Here is a 24,584-nt window from a genome sequence, read left to right on the forward strand (position 1 = left end):
ACCTGGTCAAAGCAGAATGCAGCAAATGCTGGGGAATTCGTAGTGTTATCTAAGGGCCGTGGGCATCCATGAGCCATCACATTCCTCCATAACTGTCCTCAACTCATTAGTCAAGTGAGGACCCACATGTCACCCAGATGCTACAGCACAGCCCTGAGTAGCAGGAACCAAGGGCAATGTGTCACTTTACAGTTCTCCTCACATACAAGACCACAGCAGTTGGCCATGAATTACCAGTTTCCACATTGCTAGTTTAAAACTGTAGTATTTTTATGTCAAAACATCATTAAAATTGAAAAAAAAGGTTCCATTCAGTGTTTTTCCCACATCAGTATTTTTGTAGGAATTTATTTCCTTAAAGACTAAGTACAAACCTTCCACAAGAGAAAAAAAATCACATCAGACCATGGTCAGCAAAAAGCTCAAGCAGGGGCTGCCTGAGTCAGCACGTGACTGAACTACATTACATAGCTCAGCCCACAGCCTACGACCTTGGCACAAGACTCATTTCCCTGCACCTTTTACTCCCTCACCTAGGGTTAGGGTTCTGCCTAGGGTTAGGGCTCCAAAAACCACAAAGCCCAGAGCTCCAGGCACACTGCAGCTGTGAAAGGCATCCCAAGGGGAACACAGAACTGCCACAACACGCCTTCCTCCACAGCTTTTTCCTCTGAGCCAGCCTTAGCCCAAGGTGGCTTTTACTGCCTAGGTTTCACTGCCTTTCTGTTCCCCTTGGCACGCCTTTTGAAGTGCAGTGTGCTTGGAGCTCTGGGCTTTGTGGTTTTTGGAACCCTAACCCTAGGCAGAACCCTGACCCAGGGTGAGGCAGTAAAAGTTGCATGGGGGTGAGGCTGGTACCAAAGAGAAAGGTGGGGAGCAAGGAAAACAATTAAAAATAATAAGCCATTTCATCATTCCCTGCTCCGCAGGATTATTTTCCCAGAAAAGCTTCCATAACCTTGTAATAATTCAAGGAAGCACAAGATTCAGGCACATCAAGGACACAGACTCTGAAACTTGCATAGCAAGTTTGAAGTAAACCCCCAAAACCCTGTTCAATTGTCCATAGGACATCCATTTGCTCTGCAGCATGTACCTATCTGATAAAGGCTCCCAGAAGGACAACAGCTGTGAGAGGGCCACATATCTCATTGCTGTGCCTTCACCATCTCTCTGCCCACAGCCCTGGGAGATCCTTGCAGGAGCAGCTGGCAGAAAAGCAGCAAGACAGATCATAAAGAAGAAAAACAAAAGGATTTCTTAAAGCATCAGAAATCTGATTCTTCTAGCTGGGTCAAAATGACCAAGGGAAGAGCTTAATAGATGCAGCACCTAAGCAAAAGGAAGGTCCTTTCAGTACACACAGGTAGCTAAATCAGGGCCAGCCATGAGCACTGGAAGGTTATTGATAGGAGTCTTTAGTAGGGACACATCTTAAACCTATCCATACATTTGACTCTAATGGGATTTCTGTGCCTTGCTGTCTAATGCATTTTATACAAGAAATAATGCAGCTGTCCTGCTTTCACTACTTTTATTTTCTTAAAGCAAAGGCAGCAGAAGAAGTAACAAAAGATGGGATTTTGCTGCCAGTCAAACACAGTTTCCAGCTCAAGCATCTCCTCCTCACTTAGTGCCTATCTGAAAAGCCACGGGCTCAAGAGCTTTCTGGTGTGCTCAAGGTCTGCACAGGAAAGCATCAGAGAAATGGAGGAAAGGTTCAAAGGAAAATCACTTTCATGCTCAAGATGCAGATGGTTAGAGGAACTAACACAAACAGGGATGCTGTAGAGTTCTCAGCCAGACTGTTCTGCAAAGAGGCAGGGAGCAGCACATCAAAAATCTGAGTGCCTCAGCACAATCTAAAAGCAGTGGACAGGCTGTTCTGCCAAGCAAGGTGTGTTCAGCTTTGTGCTGGTTTTGGCTGGGGCAGCTACAGAGGATGGAGCCCTGCTTTCCTGGAGATGGCTAAACACCTGCCAGACCATGTGAAGTGGGAATTAATTCCATGTTTTGCTTTGCTTGCATGTGGCTTTTGCTTTACCCATTAATCAGTGTTTATCTCAACCCACCAGTCTTTTCACTTTTCTCACCAGTGAGGGAGTGAGCAAGTGGCTCTGTGGGGCTGAGCTGCCAGCTGGGGTTAAACCACAACATGCTTTCATCCCTTGATCATGCAGAAAATGACCAAAAGATTAGATAAATGCTGAAAATGGAACAAAGGAAGAGTTCCTGAGTACAAGCTGGGCTAGTAATAATATGCAAAGGGAAAAATGTAACCAAGAATTCCTCTCCCAGCATTAGTTAATGTAGACAAGAATTTGAGAAATCTGCAGGAACTACAGAAATGCCTCAGGTGGGAACATTCTTAAGGACACTTGTACTCCAAGTGCCAGGAAGAGGCAGCAAGCTCCCATGGGATCTGTCTACACAGTCCGAGGCTCTGCCATCTCCTCTTAGCAAAGGAATTCCCATCTATATCATTCAGATTTTTGGAAGACAAAGACAATAAATCAGACTTTTAAAGCAAATTCTGTTTATTCTCTTTTTGTCTCGTGTTGCTAACAAATCTTTGCCCTAACCTAGGAAAAATATCAGATAGAAAATATCTCCCCTTTTCTCCCACCCTCCCCACCACACACACTTTTTGTTTCTTAAATAAAAGCATCAAAATTTCAAGCATGAGAGACTTTTCTTTCCATACATTTCTGTAACAAAATTAATTCTGTCGTTGATATAAAATGCAGCAGCCAAGACCACAGGATCTGCTATGCTACTCCAAGGCAATTAGTACCCAGTATGATCAGTTTGTCTGCAAACATAATAAGAAAATACTTAGCACTTATCCAGCACTTTTTATCCATGAATCTCAAAGTGTTTTACAAAAGCTGAAAATATGGTTTTGGCCTCATTTACAGAGAAGAAAACACCAGCTGGAGAAGGAAGAGATTTGCCCCCAGCCTCAGAACTTAATAGCAGAGCTAAGAACAGATCTCTTTCTCAGCCCCAAGTCCAACAATCCATGCCACACTCTCTGCTTCACACAGGGAAGCCTGGATTTGGCAAAAGCCACTACTACAGAAATGCTGAAGTTTATATTTTGCCACTGAAAAAAGAGTCTCAATGGAGATCTGACAGCTAATTTAGAAAGCACTGACTTCCTGAGGCTGTGACACCAAGGAGTAAACAGAGTCTCAGATGGAGCAGCCGGAAGCTTGGGGGAGGAAAAAAAGTCTCATACTGAAGTGTGAACAGCTGTGAGAGTGGTGCAGAGGGAGGTAAATCCATGATCTACAGTGTGCAAACGATTCTCCACTTGGAGCTTTAATTGAATGTTTGAGGAACAGATCACAGGATAAAACCCTAAAACCTTGACAAATAGTGTTATTAGATGAGAGGAACCTGCAGCTAAAACACTGACACCTCCTCTGTTAGCATCTCCTGACCTGCCGGCACTCCTGACAGACCTGAAACACCAACAGTGCAAACACCAGGAAAAGAGCAGTGAAATGCAATGTCTTGCCTAGAAATAATGTTTAGCAAGGCCAGGAGAGAAATACAGTGAGGCAGAGAGCGAAGGCTGATTCAAGGACCTCAGGGCACCCTTAACTTTGAGGTCCACCACTCATACCATGAGCAGGCACCCCCACCCACACAGTTCTTCTCCAGTGCATCACCAGCAAAATGAATGCATGACTCCAACACTCCTCTTCACAGGCATGTGGCCACAACACATCACCCACAGCTCATTTTGGTCCAATTTAGACACCCACAGGGGCCTTTAACAGAGAGGGTCTCCTGTGTATTAGCACCAATTTTCTATTGCCCCCACTGTACCTCCTAAAGAAATGGGACAAGAACAGGCTCCAGCTTCTGATGGAGCACATTGTGATGCTGGGATGGTTGTGCTGCCTGGCAGCAGTCATAAACCAGCCCTCATGTAAAAACCCCCAAATGCTGGCCTACAACCCAAAACTCCGTTTTTAAGAGAGAAGGGTAGGCCAGCATCCTCACCAGCCCACAGTGGCAGGTAATTACACACAGGAGCTTAATTTATCAGCAGCATGGTCCAGCCAATACTGCCACACTGGCCAGCTGTGCTCTAAAGCCTGGAAAAAGCATCTGGGTTCTCACAGAGAACAGTGTATCAAACAGACAGAGGTAAGCAACCTAAGTCAACAAGTTCATCTCCAGACTGCCCACCCACAGCAGTGAACATGAATTCAGGTCTCCACCCTTCTTCCTGGGCAAATCCTACTCATTTTCTATGCTGGTACTCCAACACACAGGAGAGGGCCAGCAGCTGGGTATCCCTCTTCTCAGCAGCAGAACCTGCAGATGGCCATGAGGATTAAACCCCATGCTGCAGAAGAGTCCTTCTGACATGACCAAGGAGCTGCTGTTGCTCCCCACACTCTTCCCAGACAGCCATCTTCCTCCTGCACCCACCTCCTTGTGCATTACAGACACAACCAGCTGCCCTGGCCTGCTGGTGTAACACCACCTCTTACTTAGGAGTTTTTACTAAGGCACAAAGATTAAGTGACTTGCATAAGGGTCAGGAACACACCTCATGTCTCTCAACTGTAGCGATTTCTCACACCTTTTTTTTCCTGATCTCTTGCATATTAAAATGACATGAGTAGATTGTGTGGATGAGAGCAGGATCTCATTTCCCTAGCAATTCTGAAGATACAAACAGGGGTAGCTGGATCCAAGCCCTCCCCATGGCTCCCATCCCTTCCCTCTATGACAGGTCATTTGTCCAACACGGTAGGAGAGCACCAGTGCAGAAGGGAGTGCTCCACAAGTGTGATGCAAAGCTCCATCTCTGCCATCCTAAGACCCATAGCTGGATAGCAGCCATGCCTATGAGAAAACAGAAAATGAACCTCAGCTATGCTTTGTTCATCAACAGGAGCAGAGAAGGACAGCAGGGGGATATCCACAGTACAAACAGGGTCAGAAGAAGCCCCCAACCCCCAAAACTGGGGTGGATCAGCTTTCCACAGCTGAGGCCGAGGGCCCTGCGAGATGCCGCTGGCAGGAGCTCCAGGTGAGGCTTCTTTCCACAAGCGATGGTTTGGTTTCCCAGAAGGTGTGAGTGCCTTGCTTTGGTGCACCTGTGGCAGAGGCCCAGCACCAAGGAGAGCAGCCCCAAGTCCCTCTAGGTGCAGCTGTGCCTCATGTGGAAGTTCACCACGTACTCGGCGTTGGTGCGCTGCACCGAGATGGCGAAGGGCTCGAAGGGGTGGAAGGTGAAGGCCACCAGGCGCCGCACCGTGTGATTGATGGGGCGCCCCAGGAGGCCCGCCTGGATCTCAAACTTCAGCAGGCCAGAGTCACGAGCATAAAATCTGAAAGGAAGAGAAAGTCAATTATGGCTGTTCCCCGCTATTGACTTTGCCATCTGGGCTCTTTGCACGCAGAGACAAGTGCCTTGTTCGAGCGCTGGTGCTCCCTGAGGAGCAGAAGGTCCTCAGCTGGGTGCCTGGCTCTTGGCTTTGCAGGGAAGTCCCTCTCAGGGCAGTTGTTTTCCACTGCCTACAAAAACATCACTTTTATTTTATTATTAGGGATGAGAGAACTCTGCCTGTCACTTTGATGGACAAAGCCAACTTCACAAGAGGGAGTCAGTTTGGTTCAGGCCCCACCTGTGCTGGCTCTCTGTCCTCTATTAAAGCAAGCTGCTCCCTTGATCCCAAGGCAGATATACTGTACAGAACTGAGGTCCCTTCCCTTAGCAATGGCCTTCACTTAGAGTGTCAGGTCACCCTTTCCTCCTTGTGGTACTGCCAGTGAAGGCTTTACACTGCTGTCCTTGTGCCTGTTGAGTCAAGGAAGTCACTGAAATCCTGCTCAAGGGTGCCATGTTGTAGTGTACAGCTCAAGCAACGCTTTGCAATTCCTTTTAGATTGTCACCAATAAAGCATTAATGAGATAGGCTGTGCAGGAGGTACCTGATGAATTGGATTCAACAACCACAGCAAGGACAGAGGTCAAGGAAAACCTTATGACCTTCTGCTTGTGGGTCAAGCTCATATGCATCTCCAAACAGGTGAGCTCTGGTACACAGCTCCAGCACAGAGGGAACATTTTCTGTGGGATGAGACAAACAGCGCTGAAGATACAAATGAGACAAACAGCGCTGAAGGTGAGTCCAGGGAAGCTCTTTGTTTCTTGAACCTCCCTTGCACACTCCGTGTAACTGACATAAGCCCAAGTAACACCACTGTCCTCTGCTGCTGTCAGAACACAGAACTCTCTGTGAGGATCCCACCCTCCCCAAGACTTTGGAGAAGGCTTCTGGTACGTAGTGGTGGAGGTTTTTGGAGGGGATACCTTCACCAAGTAGCTGGGCTCTAACTCAAGTCCTCCCCCTGAAGCTGTCTCTGTTTGTTAGACCATTTTCATTAGACCTCTTCCAACTTCAGGCACAGAATTGCCATTATGCCTCCCAGCTGTTTTCTTTCCCACCAACACTTAGTGCATGCGGGTATTTTGCATTTTCCTCCGATTTTAACTCCAAGAATGCTTTTAATGTCTGAGCACATCTCCCCCCCGCCAGCAATACGATGCACTCAGCTCTCAGCCTGGAAGAACAGATGATGACAGATACCAGCGATGCTGTTTCAGGAGCAGACATACTCCACATTTTAACAACACAGCCTATTGAGAACCTCATGTTCTTCCTGGAGGGCCACTCTCCTCTCCCTTCCTCTGAATCAAAGTGCCAGCCAGCCCTGCCTGAAAATTGCACACAAGAACCCAGCAAGAGAGTCACAATCTTGGTATTTGGCTTTTCAAAAAGCCCTTTCCCTCCTACACAAGGCTGGGTATGCAGAGGGTCATTCTTTAAATAAAGCACAGTCCCCCATCTGTTCCTCTCTCCCCCAGTTCACAACAATTTACTACTCAAGATGAAGCTCCCTGTAATCTTAAAAGATGTGCTCAGTTTGGTATTTTTAAATGTATTTTTAAAAGTGCTCTGCAATCAGAGGCCATTTCCATGGGCTCTCATTCTGGGGATAAATTAGGCACTGCAATATAAAATTGTATGTCAACAGAAACAGCAAGACCAGCCTTTTCAAACCATACGAAAATGGAAGATTTATCTGCAGACCAATTCTTTGGTTAAATGGCTCCTTATTAGCCATCTAGATGGATTTTAGAGACCCCCTGCTATAGGTAGAGCTGTGTTAGAGCCTCTTCCTTCAAGTGCCATCATTTCACCCATTGAATATCTCTTCAGGCCTCCTGAAAAGAGACTGGAAGGCGGTGGTGATGGGGAACCTAAAGTCCTTCCCACCTGAGAGCAAACAACCACTGGTCTCTTAAGTAGGCAGAATTGAACTTTCTGGGATGCAGAAAAGCACTAAGGGTTAAAAGAACGCAGTGCACAGAAATATTGAATTGATGTGGAAAAGGTCTGGAAGCCTTCCTAGCTCACACATCATGCCAGGAAACTGCACACAGATTATAACAACCTTACTACTGAAGGGTTTTCCATTCCAGACAATTACAGGACTTACATTACAAATCCTGTGGTCCCTCATTTCCAAGCCCTCTAACCCCAACAGGCAGCTGGCATTATTTTATTAATCCCTTTGTTTTGCATGTGAGAACCACAGCAGCACTATTTCAGCTACTGAATGGTTAAGGTTAGCGCCTCATCTTCTGCTTACTTTCCAAAAACCAGGAGCCCCACTGCTCCGAAGCTCTATTCAAGTCCTAATTGACTCTGCACAGCTTTGAGCTTTAAAAGCTCTGGCTCTGAAACGCTGGTTTGCTCAGGGGAGGGAGGGAAGGTGGCACTTGGCTTTGTTTACTACAAAGACTCCACCGCAGCACATGACTGCGGTTCTGCTGCCTTTTGTCCGCGGGAGCCCTGCGCAGGTTGGCGCTGGCAGACAACTGCCACCCTGCAAGTTTTCCCAACATCAAGCATGACAAGGGGGAAAAGGGCAGGCTTTATTTGCAGATAACATGGAAGCTGGAGATCAAACCAAATCATACAGGCAGAAGAATCAATTAAATATACATAATTTGGGAATTGAGAGCGCAGGAATAATCAGAAGTTCCCTGCCACCTGAGTCAGGGCCAGGGGAGATATGAAACCACTTTTTGAGAATGCATTGATGAAAATAAAGTTGGGAAGCGGTCCAGAATGATCTCCCTAGGCTGCCTGAGCCCCCAACATGTGTGCAGTCACTAAACAAAGCACTCAGGCACTGAAGGCTCTCTTTGTTTTCAGAGCATAGGTTTGCTTCTGCAGTACCAGGAGCAGAAAGACTATTCTGCCTGGGTAACTCAGGCTCTTTGAGCCTGTCAAACTGGAGACGTTGGATTTTTAACCACTACCTCTTGCAGCCATGGCTGCAGCCAACAAAAAGAAATACATAGTCCTGATATTTCTTTAAGAAGCATTGCAAACCTCCTTATTCTCAAGCTCAGACTTAGCCCCTCTGCCAGCATTGGAGACTCAGACAGAAGAGGCACAGAACGACCCTGGCACCTGGCTAAGATTCCTACTACAGACAGAAATTTCCTACAGATCACAGAGAGAAGGGAGTATGACAAGGAGTACAGCTCCCATGGTGAGAACAGTAAACAAGGGAAGTCTGAAAACAGCTCAATCAATACCACAAGCTTTCTGAGTAACACCTAGCCCAGATACTATTTTATTCACAGGACAAACCAGACAATCCTTGCCAACTAAACCCACATGCTCAGAGAGGATCCTTCCAGCATAGGAAAGCAGACATCAGAGCACTCTGTAACCCAAACACAGCGGCAGCACTGCAAGAAGAGGAGGAGGAACAAGACCATTCATATGGAAAAGGCTGAGACTTCACCACCCAAACCTTCCCCAGAGCAGAGCAGATCAGCGAGGAAACATGAAGAGCCCTCCCACACATCCACATTACTGTAAAGGAGAGAGGCCAAGTTTTGTGAGATAAATCCCCTGGTGAAAGGATTCCCGAAGAGAAAGGCTTCCATCTACTCCCTATTCTGCACACTTGATGCCCCATGGCAGAGGTGATTTACAGTGACTCCTTGCACTCTCTCCTCACATACAGCTCCCCATACCTTATGGGGTGATCACCACAGGTCTTGGGCCGCTCCATGACTGACACCCACTTGTCATCGTAGCTGAAGAGGGACAGGTCGAGGTAGGGGCTGCCGCTGTAGGACTGGGCGCTGATGGGGAGCTGCCCCAGCAGCCGCCGCACGGCCTCCGTGTGCCCTCCGTACTTGGCGTTCACAATCGTGTCTTTGAACCTGCAGCAAAGCAAGAGACACCTTCTGTTCACAAAGGCCACAGCTGAACAGCACATCTTAAATAAACTAAGCAGGAAAACTGACAGGGAGAGAAAACAGCTGCAGTGTAAGAAGCATCAACCAGTTCTGCTAACCTTTTCATCCTCCTTTATCATCACTGTCTCACTCAGAATGTCCAGTGACAGAAGGAGAAGAATGTGCCTACCCACAATGTCTGAACCCAGCTGCTCTGCAGTACAGGAAATGAACAGGATCAGAAACAGGGAGAGATGGATTAGCAGCTTATCAGTCAATCCAAGTTTTACCAAAAAACCTAGAAACAGCATGAGCAAAAGTCGGGGGACTTTCAAAGTAACAGTTGAGCCCTTAACATTGACTTGACAATCCTCCTCTCTCCACCCATTGTTTTAAATGCATAAAGGGAGAAACCTTAGATGAAGAAGAACCTTGATGAGGAGCATAAAGCTCTCCAGAAACTACAGTAAGCTGAAAGTTCCTCCTGGTGGAGAGATTACCACGGGCTGGATTTCTCTTTCCAAGAAAAATTTGAAACTTTACATGTGCAAGAACAGTCAGATCAGCTGCAAGGACAATAAGGAGGGTAAACACTCAGCCAGAAGCCAGCTCACTGTGAACTACACTCTATGGTACTTTGCTGCAGAAGTTACAACACTCCTGTTACAGGCCCTTGTAGCAAGGGAAGGAAAAGACTCTCCCATCTACTCTAACAAAAGGCAGAAGTTGTTCTTCGTGAGTCTTCAGTGAGTCCTCTCATTCTCTCTCCCATTAAGCATTATGGATTTCCTGACAGGTTGCTCTAGAAAGTTACAGACATAGTCAATTTCGTCAGACTTATGTGACATCAGTCTAAAGTCAACAGTAGCTTGATGCCCATAAGTGGATGGCAAGTACTTTGGATGATGAGAAACAAGTCACTGGAAGAACAAAACATCCTGAGTCACAACAAAATTTTCCTAGAGAAATAACACACTCTGCCTCATTAAAACCACATCTGACTGTTAAAGCATATTCTAGAAACCCAAGTTATTCTGGTATTTTGTTCAGCTTTCACAACAGATCTAAGCAGATGAGTTTCTCTTCTCCTAGTACAGTGATGATAACCACAAGCTGGTGACTGATGTTGAGAAAATGCTACAGAACACAGTTTGGTACATGCTAAATTCAGAGAATGTCACTTGGCAAAATACACACAACTGGATCATGCCAGCATCTTAACAAATCCTATCTTCAGGGACCAAAGTTACTGGGCAGTAACATTTTAATAACCTCCAAAAGAGTTCTGCTCAAGGAGAGACAGAAACATCTTTCTTGCAAAATTCCTTTCCTTTCTTCTAAGCAGCAGTCTGCAACTTGTTTGTTCCTTCCTCTAACAAGGTAAATGCTGTGGAATATAAAATCAGATGCATCAGGCTGCAAGATGAACCATGTATAGTCCTGACCCTTGCACCACCTGGCAAAGGGGGCCAAAGGAACTGGTTTTCTCAGGTTGGTATTTGATACTGGCCTTCAGCGGATGGGGCTGGGCGTGTGTCTATACGGAATAAAGCATGCTCCGAATGGCTCACCGGCGCTGGATCTGCCTCGCAAAGTTGTTGCTGGAAGCTGAGCAGGGGAACTGGACAGCCTCACTGTGCAGGGTGGCATTCCTGAAGAGATCACAGAAGTTCTCAAACAGCTCCAGCAGCTCATCAGACGTGTTCTCAAACACAGCAATGACCTCCGTGGTCACCATGTTGTACACGACGAAGAACGAGGGCTGGGGAGAGAGGCAGAGGTTACCCTGAAGAGCAGAGGTGTCCCTTCCTTCTCCCTACATCACACCACAGACCCTATCCAAATTTCTCCACAGCACAGGAGAATCCTACATCCTCACACTAATCCGTTCTCCTATTGGAATGCTTCAACATGTACCCAATTACCCACCTCTGAGCTGTGATTATTTAAGAAACCTTAACGGGCTTCCAATTTTTCAGCTCAAGCTAGATGCAACCGTACTGTGTTCTCTTCTTCTCTGTCCTCCACCAAACCCAAAACACTTACCCAAGTGCCAAACTTAATTTTCATTCCTGCTGAAAAAATTACTTCAGATCCAATGCTAGCTGACCTTAAATTATTTTTACTTCTGCATAGATATATTATTTTCTTCCCCTTCTTAATATCTGCATCACACAGAGATGAGCCTTTTTATTTCCTGTGCACTACATCACTGCCCACAAAAAGCTGTGCCCTCCAGGTATCCTGCCAACACAGAAATGAAAATCTGAAAGACATTGATGACTTCTTAATGCTGACCTTCTTGCGCAAGATGGCCCTTGTACTATGCTGTGGACTGGCAATGGCAATGAATCCTGGCATGAACGAGCAAGAAATTGGGGAAAAAAGGTGACATTGTGTCAGTACAGCTACATCAAAGGGAGATGACATTTCCATCCCATTGGGAAAGAGCATATTTAATTCTTGGTCATTAAAAGTAGTTTTCATTAGAGACAGGAGTGCTGGCACCCCAAAGTAAGAGCCTGTCCCCTTCTTCAAAGGGAACTAATTCCTGTGGCATCTGATTGAATCTTCTGTCAATAGAGGCAATTCCTAAATGCTTCACCTCCTGCTCCCAAACAATGCTCAGGAATGATGGCAGGAACTCTGCCCACCCTACCCACCTGCAAATATCACAAGGTTTGTTTGTTTTACAGCCCCAAAATAAACTATGATAATACAATCCAGCCCCCAACATGTCCAAACGAAACACACAAGATGAGGTTACTCACTAGAATACTGCCTGAGGAAAGGGAAGCCCTTCTGAAATAAAGGGTTGAAACAGAGAGAAAATAACAGAAGACAGCAGAAGGAAAAACTGTTTAAATCACTGAAGACTGCAGGAAGTATCCTCCAACTTTAAATGTAAAAAAATTTCTTTGCCAGGTTAACATAGAGACACATCTACAGGATGTCCCTGAGCAGGAAAACTCTCACTGCCTTTGCAGCACCTGTAACACCACCAAAACATCATCACAGCATGGGAGGCAGCAGCTGAGTGCCACAAAAACCACACAGCATTGCTGTCAAGCCTATCAACACAAGCCTACAATAGCAACAAACCCCCAAGCTACCTATGCAGAGGACACTCTTAAAGATCTCAAAGGATACAGTGCAGACACAGACAAAAACCACATAACCCACAACCATGAACAGCAACTCCTCAACCTTCTTGGTAAAGAAGCCAGAGGGGAGAAAGGATCCTGAAATTGGATGAAACCTCACGTTCTTTGTCTGACAGACTGAAGAAAAATGGGAGCTGTAGTTATTTTGTGAGCCAAGTTTTATTCAGGAAGCCCTAACACAACGCCTACCTTCAGACAGGTCTGTGGAGACTGCTCCATATCTGGAATTATCTCTGGAAGAACTGAGAAATGAGGCACTTTTCTTCCCCCAGCACAAAACCCAGCACCTGAGGAACACTGCAAACAAACTACAAACTACGTCTTAAAGTAACCCTGGGGTGAAAAGAGTGGAGAGCTCCCTGCAGCAAACCTGGCACTAAACCCTACTAACCACAGCAGAGTGCAGAGCTGAGCCAGCCACAAACATTTGCATCAGGGTCAGGAGCTCATTCCAGACACCAGCAACGAGCAGAACCCTGCAGGCCACCTCCACAGAGCCTTCATACTTCTGAGACAGACATTCAGCTTTACACCAATGGGCAACATGGATTAGATAAAGCCTTACCTATTTCTTCCCAAAGTAACTTCCCCAAACAAAACACCACAGAAGAGGAAAATAAAACAAAACAAAACAGAGACATCTCCCAGGAAGAACTTGACAAAATCAACACAGTAAGAGCTACTGTTTATTTCTTCTAGGACCTAAGTCCTGGCAAAGATATGGGGAGGAGAAGTGCATGAGAGAAAATAAACCTCTGGGGAACAATCAGACCTACATGCTGCATTGGAGATTTATCACAAATTCTTGCTAAATACTTTCGAAAGAATAAAACCAAGCTCATTAAGGGAATAAAAATTAGCGGAAAAAAAAATCTTAGTTTCACAGGGCTCAAAACGTGACCAAGCAGTCTAAAAGCAGTAAAAAGAGATGATCAACATGCAGGGTTGTGAAACATCTGGAGGGACCCAGCACTGACTGAGCTACATTTGCTCTAATTCCATTTCTTTAGTAATAAATTGAAAAGAGAAGCAATTGGCCCATTAGCCTGATCTAAAAGCTGTACTCCAATTTGGAGAGATCATAAATACTACCTCTTACTGGAGCTTGAAAGACTAAGTACGTAGGCAGAACAGAAATGGTAATTGTACCAGGGAAAATGAAGACTATTATATTTGAAAAACATGCTTGAAGATACATGAGAAAAGGGAGAGACTACCTCTACAATTTAAATGGACTATATAAAATATCAGCTAAAATTAAATTCATTTGGGAATTTGGGGAGGGAAAGAGGATTGAACAGCATCTGTGAGCATGGGAACAATCCTTGGAGAAAGGAACTTGCTAACACATCAGATCTTTCTCATTTAGCAGGTGAGAAGGAAGGAAGCAGTGAAATTAAGAAAACAGAAGATACAGAAGTTATTCAATATTGGAGGCACCAAAACAGACTCAGGTACTAGGGCTCCTAAATAACCTTTACAGGTTCATTAAGGAACAGCTCACAGCATTGTAATGCTTGAGCACTTGTCCCAAAACAATGAGCAGCCTGAAGAGGAAGGCAGTATCTGAGCCACCCGGTCTAGCGGACCCCTAGCAGGGCACTTGGAATTAGATGATGTTTGAGGCCCCTTCCAAACCATTGTGTGATTCTGTACCTGGGAAGGATCTGTCACCCGCAGCGTGACCACATCCTCACTCGTGTATTTGATAAACAGATGGTTCTCATCCAAGAGCTGCATCTTCCACATGCGGAGCTGCCTCAGCTGGTCAAAGTACTGGAAGAACCTTCTCTTTGCTATAGCACTTCCATCCTGCTCGGCCCTTCTCCACAGGTACACCAGCAGCCTGTGCTTCAGGGAGTTTATGAAGGGCTCCTTGTAAGGGTTGGCCATTCCCGTCTGCGTGTCCCGCTGCACCTCGGGGTACACGGCAGACAGGGTCAGCAGATCATCCTCGTAGCAGAAGCGGCCGATGGTCCTCACGTCGATGAACGTCCCCTCGGGCGTCACCTGGAAGACGTGAATGGTCTGCTGCTGTACGGAGAGGATGGCCAGGATGTTCTTGTACAGGTACAGCCCCTGGTTGTGAGACAGGATGACTTTGTCACACTTGAAGGCGCGCGTGTCGCACAGCCTGCCCGTGTGCAGGTCTATGATGTGCAGGGAGTAGTCCTCCAGCGGGGAGCGCGGGTTGGGGGTCACGGACTCGCTGTTGCGGTACACCTCGAAGAAGGGCGGGTGCGGCTCCTCGGGCAGGTAGGCGGCCGAGCCCACGATCACGTAGCGGCAGTCGTCCGTGAACAGGCTGCACTCCCGGTTCAGGTGCTCCCCGTTGGAGGCCACATTAGTGATGTGCAGCAGCACGAAGAAGCGCTCAAAGAGCCGCCCCCGGATGTTGACAGACCTCTGGTCGTTGCCGTTGGCCAGGATCTCCCCCTCGTAGCCCTGCAGGAGGTCCTCGGCCGCCTGGCAGCCCTGGTACTCGTAGATCTCCAGCGAGGTCTGGTCCGAGGAGAAGGCGATGAAGTAGCGGCCATCGGGGGAGAACTTGCGCAGGAAGCAGGGCGGCTTCTCCACGTTGACCACGGTGAAGTTGGGGAAGACGTTCTGGTGGAAGACACGCACTTGGTGCCAGTGGGTGCCCGCCTTGCCCGAGCTGATCCGGCGGTGCTCCAGGCGGTGGATGACGTTCTGGTTTTGGATGCGCCGGGGCCTGATGGTGGGGGCCTCATGGTCCATGGTCAGAGCTCTACTTCATCTTCATCCTGTGGGGATAGCACATGTGCCCTGGGACTGGGGTGGAATTCAGGGTATGAGAATCTGCTCACATGGACCCACAGCACCCAACAGAGGGGCTTGGCTAAAAGGGATAGAGGGAGGGGGGGAATAGCACGGGAGGACACGGGAGCAGAGAGAGGGACTGGGAGAAGGATCTCAGTGCCAGGACAGTCCAGAGATACCTCCAGAGCAGTCCTGCCTGCTTAACAGAGACACAGCGGGGAACAAGGAGGGGAAGAAGGGAGCCAGGAAAGGGCACATGCACAGCTGGACACCAAGGGAATAAAGGGAGCCTCCATACACCGGGAAGGGAGCCCAGGGAGCCAGGGATAAATGCAAACATGACAAGCAGCAGGCACAGGGTACAGCTTGGAAAGAACGGAGGGAGCTGGGGGCGAGGGGGCACAGGAGGGATCACCCGTGATGTAACCGGGCCCACCTGCCGAGAGGGAAGCTCCGGTCCCCCGGGCTAAGGAGAGACTGAGCTCCAGGGAAGCCCGGGGGCAGCCGAGGGCCCGCCCGCCAAAAGTATAGGGAATCTCCCGCAGGCCCGAGGGGTAAAAGGACACAGAGGACCGGGGGCCGCAGTGGTCTCCGTGCCGGTGTAAGACCGGGAGAGGTCTCGGCCGCTCTCACCGCTGGGGCCGCGCCGGGTCCCGTTCATGCCATGGCCGCCGCCATCTTTCCGCCACGGCACAGCGGAGGGAGGGCGTCACCGCACTTCCGCTTCTGGCCTCCGCACCAGCGAGATGGGGCCGGCCAGGCCAGAGTGCCGCGAACGGCCTGGCGCGCCCCCTGGCGGAGGGGAGGACCCTTGCACCGGGCATCCCCCGCGCCCATCCTGAACCGCAGCACCCCAAAATCCATCCTGCATCCATCCTGAGCCCCAGCACCCCAAAACCCATCCTGCATCCCTCCTGCACCCCAGCACCCACCGTTCCCCCCCTGCACCCCAATGCCCATCCCACATCCACACTGCACCCATCCTGCACCCCAGCACCCCTCCTGGATCCTCAGCATCTATCTTGTATCCCAGAATCCATCCTGCATCCTTTCTGAACCTCAGCACACACTCTGCACCCATCCTGCATCCTGGAACCCATCCTGAACCCCGGCACCCATCATGCAGCCCCTGCCCTTCCAGCACTGCCTTCACCCACCCTGCACCCTCTGCTGCCCTCCTGTACTCTCCTAGACCCATCCTGCACCCTGCTCCACCCCGGCCACCCCATCCCAGCACACTCTGCAAATGCCATCCACCATCCCCAAGTCCCCTACGTTACCCTTCACCCTCTCCCTGCCCCTGAACTCCCCAAACCCCTCCATGCCTGGAGCATCCCGGGCTCCTCCATCCCCGGGAAGGGTCTGGCCCGTCCCCACCACTCCCTGCACCTCCTGTACCCCGAGTCTCAGCAGGGGGACACCGTAGGGGACACCACCACACCTCCCTGCAGCAGTTTGGGGTACACCCCAACACCGACAGCAGAGACTGGGGTCACCCCCGGGCACCTCTCGGGCCTTCCCAAGGGTTTGAAAGCCTTTTGCCAGCCTTGGCTTTTAGCAGCGCCCTTCCGCCCCGTGCATTAGCGCCGAGGGCAGCTCTGAGGGGCTCTTCTCCTTCAAAGGCAGGGAAGCAGGAATGTCAGGCGGCCCTTGAGATCCATTTGCCGGCCTCTCGCCGGGGCTGAGCCCACGCAGGGCTCTCGGAGCCACTCCAGCGGCAGGCGTGGGAGCGGGAACGGGGAGCGGGGCAGGGCGCTCGGAGCGGGGCGCTGGGGAGCCGGGGGATCCCATCCCTGCATCCCGGGGCTGTGCTCCCTCTGCTGTGGGACAGCTGGACCCAGGGGCGCTGGGGAGCCGGGGGATCCCATCCCTGCATCCCGGGGCTGTGCTCCCTCTGCTGTGGGACAGCTGGACCCAGGGGCGCTGGGGAGCCGGGGGATCCCATCCCTGCATCCCGGGGCTGTGCTCCCTCGCAGGGCTGTGACAGCAGCACCCAGCCGGTGTCACCTGCATGGAGAGGGGATGCCCGTGCTGCGGCAAAGCTCACACCGCTGGATCCCCGTGTGTTTATAGGATGCTTTAGGGTCTCAGCAGCGCTGGGACAGAGCCGGACCCCACTGCCCCAAGGGATAAGAGCTGAGTGGCTCCAGCTGCCTTCCTGTGGGGTGTCAGCCTGCCTGGCATCCCTGAGCAGCGGGGACCTTGGGGGTGACCCCAGTGCCACCCCAGCTGCCTGCCCCGTTCCCACCTCCCAGTGGTTTGGTGCCCAGCAGCCTCAGCCCGACCCTGCCCGCTGTCCCCCTGCCTGCCGGTGCCACAGGGCGCGATGACAAGGCTAAAACGAATGGCCCCGGTGTCCCTCTTTGTCTCTCTGCCTCCTGCCTAATTAATTGAGATCCACCTTAATAGGATCAAGCTAAACACCGGAGAACATCCAAGCACACAGCAGCTGGCAGGAAAACGAGCGGCCCCACGGAAAGGCAGCTCCTCGCCGGACAAAAGAGCCGCTAATGCAGCAGCAATTGGTGCTCCCAGAGCTGAGAACTTCATCCCACAGCCTGCTCACAGCTCAGCCCCCTCCCGCTGCTGGGGAGGGGTCGGAAGACCCTCGCTGGGGCGGTTCCAGCCAGTGGCAGGGATTGGAATCCCGTGCAATAAATCTCAGTGCAGGCACAAGGCTGGGGACGAAGTTAGTCCTGGTTTATCTCGGCCTGGGGCTAGGCAGATGTGGAGTCACAGTGCCAGACCCCCAGCCAGGGGGTTGTTGGGGGCTCAGGACTCCTGGGGCATTTCCCACCTCCCACAGCGTTTTGTGGGACCCTTTGGGGTCCAGCAATGGAGGTCACAAGGCTGTCCCCATCCTCCTGTGCTGGCACACAGGTGGGGTGTCCCTCTACATGTCCCCAGCCAGAGGAACGGGGCAAGCCCCAGCCTAACACCCAGGGCTCTGATCCTGGGGCTGGTGTGGATACTGCTGGGGCATTGAGGGTCCCTGGCTACTGGGGGCTGGCCCAGGGGGCTGCAGGGCTCCTCCAGCCTTGCAGGGCCACTCTGGGTCCTTGGCTCTGGATGTCACTAAGCTGCTTTGGTGGAAGTCCCTTCAGCAGTGTGCCAAGGAAAGAGATGCTCCATGCCTTTGGCATCGCCAGCCCCACCAGCGCCCTGCCAGTGCCACATCCACCTCCAGCTGATTTCTCCAGAGCCAGCAGATGGTTAAACATTAAAAAAAAAAAAAAAAAAAAAAAAGAAAGAAAGAAAACAATATAATGCAGCTCATTTGGGCTGCTTTGGATGTTTTTTTCCTGTTCCTGAAGCAAGGACCCTTCTGCTGTTGTTGCTTTGGCTGTTTCTCAAGAGCTTCCCATCCCTGGATCCCGTGGCTGCTTTCCCAGGACTGGAGAGGGCGTGTGAGGAGAACAGTGCTGGGGAGGCCACAGGGGTGGGCTGCTCCCTTCCTGGCTGCTCCCAGCCAGACACAAAATGCCTGGGGGAAAACTTGGACCATCTCCTCACAGGGATGCTTGTGGAGGAAGAAAACCCTCCACCTCCTGAGCCAAGCCCCTCTCATGGCCACTGCTCTTGGTGGCTGTCAACTTCTTAATCGAGCTGAGGGTAAGGGAAAAGAAAATTATCCCTATTTTTAAAATTTTTCTTAATATGTAAAATAAGAGGGTGAAGTTTGCACAGGATCCTGGTGTGGGGAAGGAATGCTGCAGCCCTGAGATGCTCCCTGTAGCCCAGGGTCTGCAGGGATAAGTCAGGCTGTTCTGTGGGAACTGGCTCCTCCATGGGGTCCTTTTTAGGGTGAAGGATCCTAAGGATCATTACATAAACGAGCTGGGGGAAATCTCTTGTTGGTGTGAGAAAAGACCAAAGGAAACAGAGAAATTCCTTGGGTGTATCTCATCTCTCCAATAAAACAAGGGTGTAATTAAACATTTGATTCTTCCCCACACCTGAGGAGTGACTTTATTTACATTTGCAGAGTTTGGGGCCCCATTGCAGGGAGATTCATGTCCACATTCACACATTTCCATAGAGGGATGAACAGGTCCTATCCTACACAGCCAGGACTTGGGCCCCCCTCTCCCCACACTGGGCAGGTCTCACTGAGATCAGGCTCCATCAAAGCCAAGTTTGCAGGATGCAGCACTGGTGGACCTTCACAGCTCTAAGGAAATCTTTCTTTGTCACCAAAACATCCCTTGCTCTGGTTTTAACTGGTGTCAGAGGCTCATTTTGGAGTGGAACTGGACAAACTGTAGAGGCTGTTCATGGAATCACCATCACTGGGATGTGGTCGACAGTCTGGTACCTGTGGGTTCAGGGCTGGGCCCCCTTTTCTTGCTCCACAACACCAGTTGCCTCTGCTTGGAGGCAAAATCTGCTTTAAACACCCTCCAAAATTTCCCTGGTTTATGCAAAACAGCCCCTTGTAGGGGCAGAGCTCAGGCAGGACCAGAGGGGCAGGAGATGGGGGTGGCTGTCACTGCTGGGCATCGGGGATCTCAGGGGACACGGGGACAAGCCGTGACAGCACCTCCTGGGCAGGGGCACACAGCACTACCCCTGCTGCAGTGTCCGGGCTGGGGGGACCCCCAAGGGCTGCACACCCCGTGGTGAGAGCTGGAGCTGCCCCCCTGCTTCACCCACAGCCAGGTCCCTGCGCGAGTGACAGCGCTGTCCCCACCCATACACCAGCCACGGGAGAACCATCCTGTCCCCGCCGTGCCACCGTGGGGTAACAACCCTGTCCCCTACAACACACCCGTCACAGGGTGACTGCTCTGCCCACCCCCGTGCCATCCTTGGGGGTGACAGCCCCGTGTCCCCCGTGCCACCCGTGGCGTGACAGCCCCGTCCCCCCGCCGTGCCGCCCGTGGGGGGCAGCCCGGCAGCCTCCTCCCGGCTGATGCGCAGTGACATTTGCAATCTGTTGCCATGGGCGCTCGGGGACTTTTGCTGTGGAGGGGGATCGCGTTTCTCCCCCCTCCTCCTCCTCCTCCCCTTCCCTCCCTCCCGATGACGTCATGGATGACCACGGTGGTGACAGGGCCACCTGTGGGCTGATGAGGGGTTTAAAGAGACAGTCTGCAGCTGCAACAGGAGCCCTGGCTATTGTCTCCGCACCTGAGAGCGGGGAAACCTGCAGCCTCCAAACCATCCATCCATCTATCCATCCACCCACGCACCCGCCCGCCGCATCCCATCCCATCCCATCCCATCCCATCCCATCCCATCCCATCCCATCCCGTCTGTGTCACCTCATCCCTGCATCCCCTGCCTCCACCACTGCAGCTCTCCCGGGACCGGGGCGTCCCGAGCTGGGTCCCGTGTCCCTTCCCTGTCGCGGCTCCTCCAAGGTAAGGCTGCGCTCCGTGCCCCCCCGTCCCGCTGGGGACCCCGGTGCGCTGCAACCCAAATGCCGCTGGCAGTGTTTAGGGCTGCAGCCTCAAGGGACCCCTGGGAATCCAAAGCCTGGATGGGTGCCCCCAGCTTGGACAGAACGACAGAATCGCCCCTGGGACAACAAACCCCCGGAGGTGGCATGTCCCTCCCTGCGTGAAGGGGCAGGGATGCTCCTGCCTGGGAGGTGTGGGGGTCAGCAGTGTCTTCATCCCTTGCCAGCCAGCATTCCCAGACCGCCTCAGAAGATGCCCACCACTGGGTATCTGCCTGCTTCTATGCCAGCTCCCTGGAATAAAGCTTGTCCCTGCTGTGGTCCTCATCAAGGGGACCCTGAGAGCTGGTGCCATGCCGTGCACCTGAAACCACCATGGCCAAGCCCTGAGGGGCCCTGGTGATACCAGGAGCCATGGTGCATGCTGAGGGAGCATGCAAGAGAAGGAGAGGAGCTGCCCTCCTCATCTGGTGGGGGAAGAAGGACCAACTCTGCCCTGTCCTAAGGGCTTTGTCCCACTGTCCTTCCAGTTCCAATGAGGCAAGCAGCAGGTAAGTGCCTCTGTTTGGTGTCACTTGGATGTGCAGGCAGTGAACAAGGCAAAAAAAGGGTCTGGGACGTATGAGAGGCTTGGAGAAGAGCAGGGTGGAGATGTGCATGCAGGGATTGGTGTGTGTATTCCCAGTGAGAGGAAGGCTGTGTCCCTTCCCACCGGACATACTCCACTGGTGACCCTGCAAGTCACCAAACTCCTCAGTAGCTCCCACCAAGCAGCCCTGGAAGGTCTTTCTGAGCCCACAGCTGCCTGCAGATCCAGATCCACTGGAGCCTGCATGGACCCCCAGCAGCCACAGAGCCCCTGGTCCCTCAGGGGTGGCTGTCATGGGAGCAAAACAACCGGGACAAAGCCCACAGCACGCTGCCTCTGCAGCTTTCCTGGGCATATGGGGCAGGTGGGGAAGTGCTCCAGTGACTCTGTGGTCCATCCTTGAGGACCTGAGCAAAGCCAGTGATGCAGCTGCCCCTGGGATCCTGCTGGAGCCAGGCTGTCCACATCCTGCTCCTGCTGGGAGATGAAGGAATAAGCAGCAGCATGTTTCTGCCATCCATCCCTCAAAAGATGCAGAGGGCTCGGGCTGGGCCTGATTTTTGGGTGGAAGAAACAAAATATGAATTGTCTGACAGGTGGAAATTTCTGCCTGGAAGGTCTTGGCGTTTGCCCACCTGGCAGCAGCAGAAGTGCAGGGACACAGCCTGGACCTCTTGGCACATGGCCTGGGAGATCTGGGGGGAACACCCACAGCCCCCTGTGATGCTCTGTCACTTCTGCCCCCCCTGCTGCTATGGGTGCAGCCAGAGAACTGGGGAGCTGTGGCTGTGCTCAGCACCCCAGCGTGGCACAGGGCAGCCCTGGGTGCACCCGCCTGCCTTTGGAGAGCTTTGGGGAAGCTGAGGCTGCTGCTCTCTGGGCAGCTCCCTGGAAGATGCTCAGAGCAGGGTCTGTAGCCAAGAGCTGTTGGGGGGCTGGCTGCCAAGGTCAGGCTCACCCCCTTGCTGCAGGTTGTGTGGGCAGGGGCTGCTGGAGCAGCAGCCACGGAAAGCAGGAGCTAATTTAATATTAGATGGGCACGATGAGGTCTGCCTGTTGTTCCAGTGTATCTAAAAGGTGCAAGCAGAACTAAACAGGCGCGGGGTGGGGGGTCTGGTTCGTGCAGATAACACACGGAGCAGGCGGGGGCTGTACGGCGCACGGGAGGAGTTGTGGAGTAGCTGCCGGCTGTGCCCGATGATCCAGGGATGTGCCATGCAGCCAACGTTCTTTTACTGCCTCGAAATCCTGCGAGAGCAGCATGTAACCAGGAGGGAACTCTCGCCTGTGTGCGAGGGCACCCAAATATACACATACACACACGTGTCCTACCCCAATACGTCGCGGAACCGGGGAATGCCAGCACATGAGCTGGTTACGCTCCCAGCTCCCCCCCGGCAGCGCTTCCACCTCCCCCATTCCCTCAGGGAAAACTCTTCCGACGCTGCTGCTGATGGATATCGCTGCCGGAGCTCGGGCTTCTTTCTTGACCCTCCTTCTGGCATCACCCAAATTCCCTCTGCCAGCTTTGTAAGCTTCAGTTGGAGATGGTGCAGGAGCTTGAAGCTAAATGTCTGTTTGCCAGGGTCTTAAAGAAGGATGGGATCTCCAACACGGATTTCTCTGGGTGGGGAATGAAGCTGGGACCTTGCTCAGCCCAACCCTTTGGGCATGGGAGAGAGAGTTAGGATGAAGTGACCAATTCCACCATCGAGGTTTCTCACTGGTCTGTGTTTCCCTGTCGTGTCTGAGCTCACCCAAGGCTCAGGATGTTGCTGTGTGCCAGAGTGACAAACACAGCCTGTGTCAAACACAGAGAGGGGATGAAGGTGCCAGCTTTGATCAAATCCTTGGCACGCTTTACGCTGAACTCTGCCCAAGCCACAGGGAGGAAAGGTGAGGGACTGTTGCCACCAGGCAGTCACCAACATCCCTCACCTCCCAACCTGGCTCAGCTTGTGCAAGCAGCAGACACTGGTTCCTTGGCACCGAGGCTTTTCCAACACAGCCTCTTAACCCTGCTAATTCCCTTGTGTTCTCCTGCCAGGCCTGCTGTCCCTCTGCCAGGGGATGGCCCGGAGCCTGCTAATTGCACCAGCAAGCAGCCACGTGTCTCCATCACTGGGGTTGTTATTTATTCTCTGGTGTTATTTTGGGGACTGCTGGCCCTTGTCTGGCAGTGTGGGACAGGATGGTGACTGGCAGCATCCCTTGCCCTTCACCACTGCCTGATAAATGAGCTCAGTCATGGGTTGATGCCCCTGTTCCCAGTCTCACCAGGGATCAGGGCAATCCTCAGCACAGCACAGCGCTGCTTCTTCCCTGTTGGAAATGCAACAAAGGCACAGTGAGAGGAAGGTCTGCCTGAGCTTGCCTAACCCACTCTCAGCCCAAAAGTCCACAACTCCAAAGCTGGTTTGGAGGTCCCAGAGTTGATTTTGAGGTGCCACAGCTTGTCCCCACAACAGTCCCCTGCTCTCCTCCCCTTCTCATCCAGGGGAGGCTCAGGGTGCCAGCAGCACCTCCCACCTCCCCATCCCCTCCTCCTGTCCCCAGGCCATCTGGCCACACTCATCCATGTTAAACAAATGCTGGAGTCTATTATCAGGCCTTGCCTCCCCCTTCCCCCCCAGACAGATGGAGGCTGAGCGCACCCGGAGTCCCGGCCCGCAGCATTCATGTGTGTGAATGAGAAAATTGAATTATTTATGGCCATGTGAATAAGGCTGGCGGCTGCAGAGGCCGAGCGGAAAGGACTCCATTACGTGGAGAGTACCTGTTGCTATGGAGCTGGGCCTTCTTCCCCATGGTCCCCCGTGCACAGCTGGATCCCTGCCTGCCCCCCATCCCACCCTGATCCTCATGGAGCTGGATGGAGAGCAGAGCTGAGTGCTGCACTGGCCACAGTGTGACCAGTATGGAGGCTTTTCTCCCTGCACTGTGCCTGCTGCTCCTGCAGGCTGATTTGGAGGTCACCACAAATCCCCCCACAATTTGAAGCAGGACCTGCACTGCCATGTGGGGATGGTGTGGTGCTGGTGGCCAGTGGCTCCCTGACCCCCTAGCCACCATGATCTGCAGCCAGAAAACAGTGGGAAATATTGGGGTGGGAAGTGTTGGAGTGGGCAGTGCCAGCATCTCATGGCTAAGGCTGGGCAAAGCAAGGCTGACCCTGGCACAGCACAGGCCAATGGGTGACTCTCAGCTCAGACTCCTCAACTCCCCTCAAAACTCCCATCCCTGGATGCATCAGGAGCTGAGACTTGAGGTCCCCCACTCTCCCCATGCCCAGGCAGAAGAGCAGCTTTGCAAGAGCAGGGACTCCTTCCAGAGCCACCTGCATTGCAGCCT

The 24,584-nt window shown here is 51.8% G+C and overlaps 1 protein-coding gene across 4 annotated transcripts; it reads right to left on the reverse strand.

Annotated features, from left to right (window-relative positions):
* Nucleotides 1-2,510: 2,510 nt before the first annotated feature.
* DET1 (DET1 partner of COP1 E3 ubiquitin ligase) lies at nucleotides 2,511-15,966 on the reverse strand. Of its 4 annotated transcripts, none has more exons than XM_018913923.3 (5): nucleotides 15,877-15,966; nucleotides 14,119-15,255; nucleotides 10,870-11,060; nucleotides 9,092-9,283; nucleotides 2,511-5,357 (listed from the first exon to the last, which is right to left on the reverse strand). In XM_018913923.3, the coding sequence occupies exons 2-5, from the start codon at nucleotides 15,199-15,201 to the stop codon at nucleotides 5,168-5,170; spliced, it is 1,656 nt and encodes a 551-aa protein (XP_018769468.1). In that variant the 5' UTR covers nucleotides 15,202-15,255; nucleotides 15,877-15,966; the 3' UTR covers nucleotides 2,511-5,167. The 4 variants fall into 4 exon arrangements, with proteins under 4 accessions (XP_018769468.1, XP_009088261.1, XP_018769467.1 ...); XM_009090013.4 differs by having other exon boundaries at nucleotides 14,119-15,227; nucleotides 15,680-15,945; XM_018913922.3 differs by having other exon boundaries at nucleotides 15,680-15,945.
* Between the last annotated feature and the right edge of the window lie 8,618 nt (nucleotides 15,967-24,584).

The sequence above is a fragment of the Serinus canaria genome, chromosome 10, assembly GCF_022539315.1.
Source record: "Serinus canaria isolate serCan28SL12 chromosome 10, serCan2020, whole genome shotgun sequence".
Lineage (NCBI taxonomy): Eukaryota > Metazoa > Chordata > Aves > Passeriformes > Fringillidae > Serinus > Serinus canaria.